The sequence below is a fragment of the Macaca mulatta genome, chromosome 5 (genome assembly GCF_049350105.2).
Source record: "Macaca mulatta isolate MMU2019108-1 chromosome 5, T2T-MMU8v2.0, whole genome shotgun sequence".
Classification (NCBI taxonomy): Eukaryota; Metazoa; Chordata; class Mammalia; order Primates; family Cercopithecidae; genus Macaca; species Macaca mulatta.
This window is the reverse complement of record NC_133410.1, coordinates 96,778,456-96,791,958: the sequence shown is the minus strand read 5'-3', so window position 1 is coordinate 96,791,958 and position 13,503 is coordinate 96,778,456. Positions and strand designations below refer to the sequence as shown.

At 38.9% G+C, this 13,503-nt stretch overlaps 1 protein-coding gene across 4 annotated transcripts in view; it reads right to left on the bottom strand.

Annotated features, from left to right (window-relative positions):
- NUDT9 (nudix hydrolase 9) overlaps positions 1-13,503 on the bottom strand; it is a 36,078-nt gene that overhangs the window by 870 nt on the left and 21,705 nt on the right. For all 4 annotated transcript variants that reach the window (XM_078001707.1, XM_015138743.3, XM_015138745.3 and 1 more), the window contains 3 exons: positions 8,267-8,378; positions 5,801-5,947; positions 3,048-3,132 (listed from right to left, as the gene is read on the bottom strand). In XM_078001707.1, the coding sequence (XP_077857833.1) occupies positions 3,048-3,132; positions 5,801-5,947; positions 8,267-8,378 (344 nt within the window). The remainder of the gene's footprint in view (positions 1-3,047; positions 3,133-5,800; positions 5,948-8,266; positions 8,379-13,503) is intronic.

The window sequence follows — 13,503 nt, the reverse complement described above, 5'->3', positions numbered from 1 at the left end:
CTCCTTTTATAGTCTTAAGTGGAGTTTTCTAAGCATAACACCAAACCAAAAACCATAAAGTATGTTTAAGTACTTAAGATATTTTAATAAATACAAGTATTTATAAATAAATTTATTAAAATATTTTAAACTAGGCCGGACATGGTGGCTCACACCTGTAATACAGTACTTTGGGAGGCTGAGGCAGGTGGATCACCTAAGGTCAGGAGTTCAAGACCAGCCTGGCCAACATGGTGAAACCCCATCTCTACTAAAAATACAAACGTTAGCCAGGTATGGTAGTACATGCCTGTAGTCCCAGCTTACTTGGGAGGCTGAGGCAGGAGAATTGTTTGAATCCATGAGGCAGAGGTTGCAGTGAGTCAAGATCACACCACTGCACTCCAGCCTGGTGACAGGGTAAGACACCATCTCAAAAAAAAAAAAAAAAAAAGAAAAAGAAAAAAATATTACATTTAAATTATCAAAAAAATAAAAAATAAGTGTTCCCAATCACAGTTGGGAATATAAATGGCATATTTCTGTAGGCAATTTGGCAATGTTTATCAAGAGCTTTTAAAAAGTAAGTTTTCTTTGACAAGCATTCATTCTCTAAATATCAGAGTACATCTTGTGTACCAGACTCTGTACTAGGCACTGAAGATACAATAAGCAATCCAGTAACTCCACTTTGAAGAATTTATTCTAATGAAATAGAGACAAGCCTATTAAAGTACTCAAGGCAACATTACTTAAATATTTTATTTTATTTTTATTTATTTATTTTTAGACAGAGTCTCGCTCTTGTTGACCAGGCTGAAGTGCAGTGGTGCAATCACGGCTCACTGCAACCTCCACCTCCTGAGTTCAAGCGATTCTCCTGCCTCAGCCTCCCGAGTACCTGGGATTACAGGCACTCGCCACCATGCCTGGCTAATTTTTTTGTATTCTTGGTAGAGAGCACACTGCCACACCAAAAACTGGAGAGACAGGCAAATACAGAGACTCACAACTGACAAGGGAGAGAAGCCTACCACTGGAGTCAGCGCCTGGTAGGAACACTTAAAGGGTAACGAACTGCTGAAAGCTGACCTTTGGACTAGCTTGAAAGATAAAATCTCCTAGGGGCTCAGCCATACCAGTATGAAGGGTGGCCTCCATGTTAGTGAGTTTTACCTCCAAGAAAGCCACTGGGTGAAGACTGGAGAAAAATCCTCTCTCCCTTCCAACATGGAGAGGGGAAAGGTAACCATTTTGAAATATAGCCAGATCACTCTGCCCTCAAGGAAAACTATTTTACCAAGCCCTAAGCAATCTGAGGGAAAGGAAATATCCAACTCCACAATTTACCACCATATCTATCAATAGGGCTGTTTAATAAAAGGTGAAGAGAGCTGAAAGAAGGGCATGCTTCAGACCTTATTTAAGAAGTCTCCAGGGAAACCCAAAACTATAGGAAATTTTAGCCTCTGACACATACAACTACAGTAAACAACAAACACAGCCTAACTCCTAGCCAGATAAACATAAAACCTCACACTAAAGAACCATTTGCCTTAGTTCCCTTTACAAGATATATCGTGGTCAGTTTTTAAAAAGCACTACAGCCGGGCGCAGTGGCTCATGCCTGTAATTCCAGCACTTTGGGAGGCCAAGGTGGGTGGATCACCTGAAGTAAGGAGTTTGAGACCAGCCTGGCCAACATGGTGAAACCCCATCTCCACTAAAAATACAAAAATTAGCCGGGCATGGTGGTGCATGCCTGTAGTACCAGCTATTTGGGAGTCTGAGGCAGGAGAATCGCCTGAACCTGAGAGGCAGAGGTTGCAGTGAGTTGAGATCATGCCACTGCACTCCAGCGTGGGCAACAGAGCAAGACTCCATCTCGGAGTTAAAAAAAAAAAGGCACTAAAAGCATGCTAAAAGGCAAAAAACATAGCCTAAAGAAACAAAGCAAATATTAAAACCAAACTCAAATATGGCACAGATTTTGGAATTATCAAAACACAATTTTTTAAGTTTAAAGAGAGAAAAAGGGTAAAAACAGCGAACAACCTATGAACTCTATAATCAACCTCTGAAGGATCAGTTACTGTTTTTAATTCCAAAAATAAGTAGTTAACAAATTTATCAGTACTAAAGTTGTACAGACCTGCTTCTAATTTACATCTGCATATTTCTTCTAATATACCTAAGTGGAAATACAGAAGCAATGGAAAATGGCCCCAGGAGTTTCCTCCAAGTTCAACAAGCAAAAGCACAGGACATAGAAATGACAGATCTTCTAGTTCTAGCCCATTTTGTAAGTGAAAAAACTGAGTCCAAGAGGACAAGTGATTTGTACAAGGTTACACAGCTCAGAAAGAACCATGAGTGGAACATTCATTTCATTTCTCTAGCATGATGCACCCACTTTTACACTACAAATAAAAACAAATTAAATTTAGCAATAAAATATGTTTCAAGGGAGCCATTCAATGTGTACATTAAGATCAAATTAATTTTTAAGACAGCAGATTTTTCCTTTCTCCTTCTGTAATAACAGGTTTGACCCTCCTCATAAAATTTTAAATTCCATGGACCAGAAAGAACATTCATGTAAATTTTCTCAGCACTTAGAATTTTTTGTTATTGCTTTGTGTTTTAATAATCCAAGATTATTATAAAAATATTTCAAATAGTAAGATATAAATCCCATTTCCTTCATCACTGCCATACTTCCTACCCAAATCCCAGTTGCTTTCTTTTTGTTTTGCAAAAAAAATGAATCATACTCAATAAATAATCTGACATCTTTAAAGCATACCATTTTAGCCCATAATTTCAACCTTAATTTCAAATGTTACCAATGGATTAAAGAAAATTTAATCGCTGGTGATAACAGTTTTGAAGATTTCTCCTACGTATTCCTTTAATACCAACAATTTTGCTTTCATATAACTACAATCCTACAATCAACAGTTAATTGGTTTAAGATGCTAAAATAGTCCAGATTTAATCATGCCTTAGTGGGCTACTGGCTTAAACTGCTCCTTTAATCCCAGTCAGTTTAATAAATATAAAGTTACCTGTTTCGTCATGGTAGTTCACAGCTTCTGTCTCCATCCATGCATTATCGGTGTTTCGAGGATCATCAACATATCCCTTATATATCTATTTTCAAAAGAAGACAGATTTTTTAAAAGTCCAAGATGTAATGAGTACAGCAGAGCACGTTACCTTCACTAGCATCAGAAAGGTAAATATCCTGTTGCACAACAACATGAACATATTGAATGCTACTGAGCTGTACATTCAACAGTTTAGATGGCAAATTTTATGTTATGTGTTTCTACCAAAATTTTGTTTAAGAAATGTAAGTATCAGCCAGGCGTGGTGGCTCATGTCTATAATCTCAGCACTTTGGGAGGCTGAGGCACGTGGATCACCTGAAGTCAGGAGTTTGAGACCAGCCTGACCAACAAGGTGAAACCCTGTCTCTAGTAAAAATACAAAAAAATTAGCCAGGCATGGTGGTAGATGCCTGTAGTCCCAACTACTCGGAAGGCTGACACAGGAGAACTGCTTGAACCCAGGAGGTGGAGGTAGCAGTGAGCCAAAATCGGGCCATTGCACTCCAGCCTGGGCAACAGAGCGAGACTTTGTCTCAAAAAAAAGAAAGAAAAAAAGAAAGAAATGTATCTATCATAAAATTTTTAATGCAGTACTTTATGTGCTTGTTTCAAATTTCCCACAGAACAATATTCTCTTTTGAGGCAGCTTTAAAAAACATGAAACCCTCAGGACAGGCACAGGGCTCATGCCTGTAATCCCAGCATTTTGGGAGGTGGAGGCAGGCAGATCACAAGGTCAAGAGATCAAGACCATACTGGCCAACATGGTGAAACCTCATCTCTACTAAAAACACAAAAATTAGCTGGGCATGGTGGCACACACCTGTAGTCCCAGCTACTTGGGAGGCTGAGGCAGGAGAATCACGTAAACCTGGGAGGCAGAGGTTGCAGTGAGCTGAGATCACATCACTGCACTCCAGCCTAGCGACAGAGCAAGACACTGTCTCAAAATAAATAAATACATCATGAAACTGTCAACACTTCAAACTCTAATTTCAGAAAGTAAGAATAGTCAGATTTGGGCAATATGATTTTTTAAGAGAGTCCATGATTTAAGTATTTTTCTGTGATTATGGTTTCTGAAATACAAAGGTAAACTCTTCTAGTTAAACAAAGGAGATATATAAGTAAAACTAAAGATTACTACTTAAGCTATTAATATATGAAAATATTTGGATCTAGTCATCTAGCACAAATGTAACCCAAAAAAATCTGGACAACATAAATAACTAAATCCCAATTCTGAAAAACAAGCAATCCAAATAAAAAAATGACATAAAAAAGGCCAGGCGTGGTAGCTCACGCCTGTAATCCCAGCACTTTGGGAGGCTGAGGCAGGCAGATCACCTGAGGTCAGGAGTTCAAGACCTGCCTGGCCAACATGGTGAAACCCTGTCTCTACTAAAAATATAAAAATTAGCCAGGCATGGTGGCATGCGCCTGTAATCCCAGCTACTTGGGAGGCTGAGGCAGGAGAATCATTTCAACCCAGGAGGCGGAGGTTGCAGTGAGCCAAGATTGCACTATTGTACTACAGCCTGGGGACAAGAGTGAGACTTCATCTCAAAAAAAAAAAAAAAGAAAAAAAGAAACAACAACAAAAAAGAAAAAAAAAATTTATTATTTTCTTATTATTAGTGTGCATATACCTTGTAAGGTATTTTTTTAAAAGCACAGAAGGCCAGGCTCACTCCTATAATCCCAGCACTTTGGGAGGTTGAGGTGGGGGGATCACTTGAGCCCAGGAGTTCAAGACCAGCCTGGGCAACATGGTAAAACCCCATCTCTGCAAAACAAAAAACAAAAAATTAGCCCAGTGCGGTGGTGTGTGCCTGTGGTCCCAGCTACCCAGAAGACGGACGTGGGAGGATCACATGAGCTCAAGAGGTTGAGACTGCAGTGAGCCGTAACACCACTGCACTCCAGCCTGAACAACAGAGCAAGACCCTGTCTCAAATAAAAATCAAAAGAATAGAGGGTATATGGACAAAACAAACATGAGACTTAAATGATTATCAACCAGAAAAATCTCTGTATGACATAATTTAAAATGTAAATGTTCTTTCAGCGAGAGCTGAATTCATGCACATACAAAAAGCTTTCTGTTGGATGGGTACTCAATGTGAAAGAAAATAGTTTACAGGCCAGGCATGTTGGCTCACGTCTGTAATCCCAGCATTTTGGGAGGCCAAAGAGGGCAGATAACTTGAAGTCAGGAGTTCAAGGGCAACCTGGCCAACATGGTGAAATACTACATGGTGTCTCTACTACAAATACAAAAATTAGCTGGGCATGGGGGTGGGTGCCTGTAATCCCAACTATTTCAGAAGCTGAGGCAGGAGAATTGCTTGAACCTGGGAGGTGGAGGTTGCAGTAAGCCAGGATCATGCCACTGTACTCCAGACTGGGTGACAGAGCGAGACTCCATCTCAAAAGAAAAAAGAAAAACTAAGAAGAAAAAGGTTGTTATAATAAATGATATAAATGAACTAAATATAGATCATCTTAGCCTATATAAAGGTGGGCTATAAAACTTTAAATAGAAACCTATTTACAGTGAAGATCTGTAATTCGTTTTTGTGAATATATTTTAAATATACAAGTATTCCACTTTATTTAGAGACGGACATACAGATTTCCAGGTCAACTTTTAAGTCACTTTTAACAATCCACAGAACTAAATCCCTCCCAGAAACACTATTTCTTACCAGTAGGTGGTCTTGGCTGAAGAGTTTGTGCAACTTTTCCTCTATTTCTCTCTTTTCAGCGCTGGTTTTCTGTAAGGAGTTGAGAGCTTCCTCACCAAATTCTCTTTTCAGTGTGGCACTAATCTTTTCTCCTGGATCCACCATCCCCTAAGAGTCACATTTAAAAATTTGAAAAAAGGGATCAGCTTTGATTTGTTCAACAAATATTTATTGAGTGGTAGAGTGAACATTATTCAATCTGCCTATAATAGTGATCCCCATTTCTCTGTGATACGCTGTTCTCTAAACCATCTGTTGCTAGCAGAAGCAGCCAATAAGGATACCTCATGTATTTGGCCACAGTGATTGGTCCAAGGTTAGCCTATGGCAAACTGAGCCAATCAAACCAATTTCCTGGTACTTGCCAAACTCAAACTAAGGAAAAAGGACTGGAGGCAAGAAATAATACAGCACATTGATTCTTCCCCCATTGTTCATTCCATTCCAGCCACACTGATCTCCTCAATGTTCCCAGAACTTGCCTAACATGCTGCCCACTGAGCGCCTTTGCACCTGCTATTATCTCTATCCAAGATGCTGTTCTCTAGTTATCTGCATGGTTCACTAATTCATTTCCCTTCAGATAGTTACCTAACATGCACCTCCTCGGGGAGGTCTTCTCTAATTGCCCTGTCTAAAACTGCAAACTCTCAAACATTTCCTAGTCCTCTAACTTGCTTTTGTTTTTTTCTTAATACTTATTGTTAGATGGGATATATTTAACTTATATATCTTATATTATCTGTCTCTCCAACTGGAATGTGAGCATCAAAAGATAGAGATATTTGTTTATGTTGTTCTGTTGTATCCTCAATGTCTAAAATATTAGCTGACAAAAGGAAGATACTAAAAATACAGTGATTAGATGAGTAACTGTCAAAATGATATCAATGACAGCACTTTCCTGATAAGAATTTCAAATAACAATAAAAATGTAAGATTCTATGATGAAATCATTATTACATTATTGCTTTCAACCTAAGTGAAGTTTGACGATTTGGCTCACAGAAGTTAGCCTAAAGTTCGCTGAGCGCGGTAGCTCATGCCTATAATCCCAGCACTTTGGGAGGCCAGGGCGGGTGAATCACGAGGTCAGGAGTTCAAGACCAGCCTGGCCAAGATGGTGAAACCCCATCTCTACTAAAAATACAAAAATTAGCCAGGTGTGGTGGTCGTCACCTATAATCCCAGCTACGAGGGAGGCTGAGGCAGGGAATTGCTTGAACCCAGGAAGCGGATGTTGCAGTGAGCTGAGATCATGCCATTGCACTCCAGCCGAGCAATGGACTGGATGGACTCCGTCTCAAAAAGAAGAAAAAAACAGAAATTAACCTAAACTTTTATCAGAGTCAGTTGAGATCCTTATTTCCATTCCATTTTTATTCTACAAAGAAAAAAACATTCTTGCAGATAACTGTATGTTTATAAAGAGTCATACTCATATCAAACTATCTCCATTTCACAATATGGTATAAAATATAAAACCCTCTACCACACACATAAACATTTTAAACAGCCACTTCAGGCCGGGCGTGGTGACTCACACCTGTAATCCCAGCACTTTGGGAGGCCCTGAGGCAGGCAGATTGCTTGAGGCCAGGAGTTCAAGACCAGCCAGGCCAACATAGTGAAACTCGTCTCTACTAAAATTACAAAACTTAGCCAGGCATGGTGGCGCATGCTTGTAATCCCAGCTATGGTGGGAGGCTGAGGCACAAGAACTGCATGAACCGAGGAGGCACAGGTTGCAATGAGCCAAGATCGCACCAATGCACTCCAGCCTGGATGACAGAGTGAGAGACTCTGTCTCAAAATAAATAAATAAAAAATAAATGGCCCCTTCAAATATACCACTGCCATAAATTCAAACTACAAGTCAATAAAAGTATACTCATCTCGATGACATTATAGAAATTATTTAAACTACAAGGAACAGTAAATAAAAAGTGTTAATTTTTTAAATGTTGTCAAAAGTTATCAGAATTCAACCAAAAAGTGCTTAAAAATACTACTTTGGGCTTGGAGTAGAGGTTAAATTCTGAAATGGGATCCAACATAATGAATGCCTATTTATATGTGATCTCTAATAATCGTGTGAAGTAGATCTCTTTATTTTAAAGATGAGGGCCTGAACTCCCAATCACCCAGCTTCAAGTGGAATGGCCAGAACACAGACCTACATCTAATATCAAAGCCCAAGTTATTTCCCAAGGGTGTCAGAATTAGACGCAGATTCTAACAGTCTTGGATTATCCTAAACTTACTGCTGACAATGACACTTCATGCAGGGATGAAAAACAAAAGAACTACTAATTCAAGTGGGAAGGAATAGAGGAAAATTGAATAGAAAAGATCCACAAACAATAACCATGTAGTAAGTAGAGCAACTAAAAAGAACTTAAACACTAATTTAATTTGAATGCTTACCCCTGGGATTGCCCATTCTCCACAGTCTTTCCTTTTTATTGCAACAAACTGTAAGATGTGTTTCCCAGAAACAGGATGCATGATTTTATTTCCACTGCTATCCTTTTTCCATCTGTGAATAGTAATGTAAAATCATAACTATTTACAACAAAAACTAAGGTTCTATCTCAAATCTGAGAAAAAGTTACAAGGACACTTTTCTTTAAAACAGAGTATATATAAATTTATCTCAAATCAGCTAGTTTTATTTAAAACCATTGATTTTTATAGGAAATATTCTATATTCATCACTGTTACAAACCAGGACAAGTGTCTACATTACATAAAAGATACTACATTATCTGTAACGAAAATTCAGGATACAAACAATTTTTACTACTTAAAGTACTAACAAAACAAGTAGCAGCAGAATAGAATTTAAAGAAAAGGTTATCAAAGTTTTTTAAAAAATAAGTTTACATATCCTTCTTTAAAAATTACTGGTAGTTGCCAGGTGCAGTGGCTCACACTTGTAATCCCAACACTTTAGGAGAATTACTTGAGCTCAGGAGTTCGAGACCAGCCTGGGCAACAAGGGAAGACCTCATCTCTACAAAAAATTAAAAAATCAGCTGGTGCAGTGGCATGCACCTATAGTCCTAGCTAGTTGGGAGACTGAGGCAGAAGGGTCACTTGTACCCAGAGTTTGAGGTTGCACTGAGCTAAGATCGTGCCACTACATTCCAGCTTGGGTGACAGACAGAGAAAATTACTGGTAGTGAAAAAGGCATGGTAAGATTTGTTTTTGGCAGGGTGTGGTAAGTCACGCCTGAAATCCCAGCACTTTGGGAGGCCAAGGCGGGCAGATCACCTGAGGTCAACAGTTCAAGACCAGCCTGGCCAACATGGTGAAATCCTGTTTCTATAAAAATACAAAAATTAGCGCATGATAGTGAGTGCCTGTAGGCCCAGCTACTCAGGGGGCTGAGGCAGGAGAATGACTTGAACCCAGGAGGCAGAGGTTGCAGTGAGCAAAGATCGTGCCATTCCACTCCAGCCTGGGTGACAGAGTGAGACTCCACCTCAAAAAAAAAAAAAAAACAACTTTGCTTTTAACAGTTCACCCTGTGCTAAGAGAAAAGCAGATTATATGACCCAGTTTAGTTGTTGTCAAAAGCAGTACTTCTCAATTTTTTTTTTTTATTTAAAGAGACAGGGTCTTGCTCTGTCACCAAGGCTGGAGTACAGTGGTACAATCATAGTTCACTGTAATCTTAAACTCCTGGGCTCAAGCAATCATTCTGTCTCAGCCTCCTGCATAGCTAGGACTACAGGCATGGGCCACCACACCCAGCTAATTTTTTTTTGTTTTTCAGTAGAGATGGGGTCTCCTGCTAGGTTACTCAGCTGGTCTTGAACTCCTGGCCTCAAGCCATCCTCCCACCTCAGCCTCCCAAAGTGCTGTGATTACAGGTGTAAGCCACCACACCTGGCCCTGCTTCTCAATCTTTATGCCCTCTAATTTGATAAACAAACAAAAAAAACTCTATCCTTTTATTTTACATTTTAAATTGAATTGATTATAGGTTTTGTAAAAAGTATCAAGGCAATGTTAGTTTCAGAATACACTTTTTCTAACCACACTCTCTTTGCCAGAGATGTTGATACTAATAAATCTCCCCTTCCCCTTCCTCACCTCCGTATCAACCTCCAGCCCAATTTTAGGAATTGTCCTAACGATCTCTTAGTCAAAAAAAAAATCTTCCAATGCTAAACCAAAAAAGGTCTATGATCTAATCATTACTCTGGATGAAACCCAATAAAGTATTAGTGTGGATATGAGCTTCCAATTTTCCTTATATAGTAGCTGACTACCATATCTAATTTCCTTATATAGTAGCTGACTACCATATCTAATTTCCTTATATAGTAGCTGACTACCATATCTACCATATTTAATTCTTCCCATGAAAGAGCTCACAGTCTAGCAGTGGCTCTAAATTAGAAGGGTGATAGTTTGATGAGTATATTAAATAGAAATGAAATAATAATTAGTACAAGAGGGCATATCTGTTTTTAAAATGCCAGAAAGGGGAATACATGAGTGAGAAACAAAGTCATAAAATAAAATAATGTGTTCAAGAAACTGAATGTCCATATGGGGTCTAGCACCACGGGCATCAGTGAGGGAAAAGATAGGCCAGAAAAGTGGGCAACGGGCTTATACGACGGTTCATCTAATTCATCTACTTAGAGAGCCAGAGAATGTTTTTAAGCAGGGTAAAGCCATAACCAATCTGAAGTTTAGAAAGCTCACTCACTTTGACAAAAGCATGTATGTTGGTCTGCAGGAAAGCAAGACTGGACTCAAGAAGATCAGCTGGGAGGCCACTACTATGACCCAGGTAAAAGATGATGACAGGACAGAAGGCAGAGACAGTGAGAAAGAAGAGAGCATGGATTTTATTTTTATTTTCTAAAAGCCATTTAGATAGCATTTATTATATATATAAAACACTGTTCCAAGTGCTTTCATGTATTTATCTATTTAAGCCTCAAAACAACCCTATAAAATAGTCATTTTATTATCTTTATTTTACAGATACGGAAAATGAGGGACAGAAAAGTAAGGTAACTTCCCTAAGACTGCAGTGTTAACAAGGGTGTAAACAGAACTTTGAACCCGGGCAATCTGGTTCCAGAATCTGTGTTCTTAATTACCATACTATCTACTTAAACTGAACAAGCAGAATGTTTACACTAATTAGGTAAGAGGAAAGATGACCGGGCACAGTGGTGCATGCCTGTAATCCCAGCACTTTGGGAGGCTGAGGCAGGCAGATCACGAGGTCAAAAGATCAACACCATCCTGGCCAACATGATGAAACCTTCTCTACTAAATACAAAAATTAGCTGGGTGGTGTGGCATGCACCTGTAGTCCCAGCTACTTTGGAGCCTGAAGCAGGAGAATCACTTGGAGGTTGCAGTGAGCCAAGATAGCACCACTACACTCCAGCCTGGGCGACAGAGCTAGAATCTGTCTCCAAAAAAAAAAAAAAAAAGGAAAGATAAGAAGGTGAATGATGGCTCTGTTCACTCATAAACATTTACTGGCACCTACTACACATCACATGCAAGGAGATGGGAAAACAAAGACTCAATACAGCCACTGCTCTTCAGCCAACCAGTTGTGACTATGGAATAAGGATGAGAAACAGAATAGAGAGAGATGCTGGCCAGGTGTGGTGGCTGCTGCCTGTAATCCTAGCACTCTGGGAAGCCAAGGTGGGAGGATTGCTTGAGCTCAGGAGTTCGAGACCAGCCAGGGTAACATAGCAAGACCACATCTCAAAAAAAAAAAAAAAAAAAGATGCTGCTGGGGAGAAGGCAGGACCAGAGAGATGAGCAGCTTGCATATGTTCTCAGATTTTATTCTGAAGGGACAAACGTATGGATTTTAAGCACAGTAGCTTCTTGCTATGTTAGTATTAAATACATTATCACCAATTTTAAAACAAAATTTCTTGATCTAACAGAACACATCATTTTAATTGATGAACCTAATGAACACTTACTGAATATCAATGATATTTCTATGCCCTATTGCTATTCCCTCCCCAGTTGTGGTAGTATGCACCTTCCTGTCATTAACCAAAAGGGAACAGAAAATGATAGTCATCAATTATTTGACCTGAATTTATTTAAAATAATACATTAACACTTCCCAACTCATTTTGACTCTAGAGGATCTGAAGAAACTTTTGAAAATTGTACCTGGACAATCTCTAGGAGAGATGCCTGGGAATCTGAAAATTTAACACCTGCCCTGGAGCTTCTGAACTAAAAAGTTTATGAAATCCTGAACAATGTTGTTTTGAATCATGAAGTGCATACTTGAAAGAAAAGGGGATAGAATCTTTGCTCTGAAAGTGCCTGGGTGATTCTCCAGTAGAAGGAATATACCCTAAAATAATGATAAAAAGTACAGTATAGTAAAGACTCACTAGTGGTGTAACAGAAAAAGCACAGTATTTAAAGCCACTTACCCCTGATTCAGATGTCAGATCTGTAACATTTACGCAAGTCACTTAACCCCAGTGAGTCTATTTTCAAACTCTCAAAACAGATATATCAATACCTACTTGGAGGGGCTTCTGTGAAAAACAAATAGAAAAACTAATGATAGCACTGATAGGATGCCTGGAATAGACTAGTCTAAAAGTAGAATATTTTTAACAATTCATCTAAGGCCTAATCCTTCTTTCAACATCTTTCATTCTTCTCTCTTCCATTTCTGCTGCCTCTCATCTATTTAGAGGAACTCATCAATTTATTAATTAATGCATTATTATGTATTATTAATTAATCATTATTGAGATAACAAAGAATATCAACCTAAGAGTGCAGCTAAAAGCCAGACACTGCCACTTGTGGGCTCTCTTATAGCCTTGGACCATCTCTAAGCCTTCAGTTCTCTTATCTGTACGGCAGAGTTAAGCTCAAAAAGTCTACCATTTCAAAACAACTTGACACACAATCACCATGTATACTCCCAGCCACTATTTGGTCCAGCATAGATAAAGATAAGCTAACTAGATTCTAACTTGCAAGACTCAGACTCCCTTTTCTGCTTCTTGTCCGCTTACTAGCATTACATTCCTGTTTCAAACATTTCATACCTTCCTGTTTTTAGCCAGCTTCACCAAAGTCAGAAACTAACACTGCCATTGATATTTTTTTATTAACTCTTTCCATCTCATTTAAACCATAGAGGTTCTAACAGTACATGGAAGGAGAGGTAAGTTGATCAGTAGTTAAGTAAGTAGGTAGGTGAATGGGTGGGTAGGTGGATGGATGATGGAGGGAAGATAAAATTGGGGATTGGGTAAAGATTCTTTTTGGCAGGAGAATCGAGAGGGCAAGTAAGAACGTAAGACCGGGTGAGTACGGGTGCCTCTTCCAGTAACTTGAAAATAAAAAAAATATACAGAGTTAAACTCTCAGATCAAAGAAAAACAGAGTCTCCGTGAAGAAAGGCCCCCAAAATATCAAAACTAGGAAAGTAACAATATTGAAGATATTTGCACTATTTAAAGAAAGAACATGACAATTCCATGTGGGGAGACAGATGGTCAGCAAAGAAATTCTATAAGTAAAAAAATAAAAATTAAAAGGATGACAAATATGACAGTATTTCAGATATATTAGAAAGATGATTCCTGTGGAGATAGCTAAGCCCATCTAAACATTAGATTCA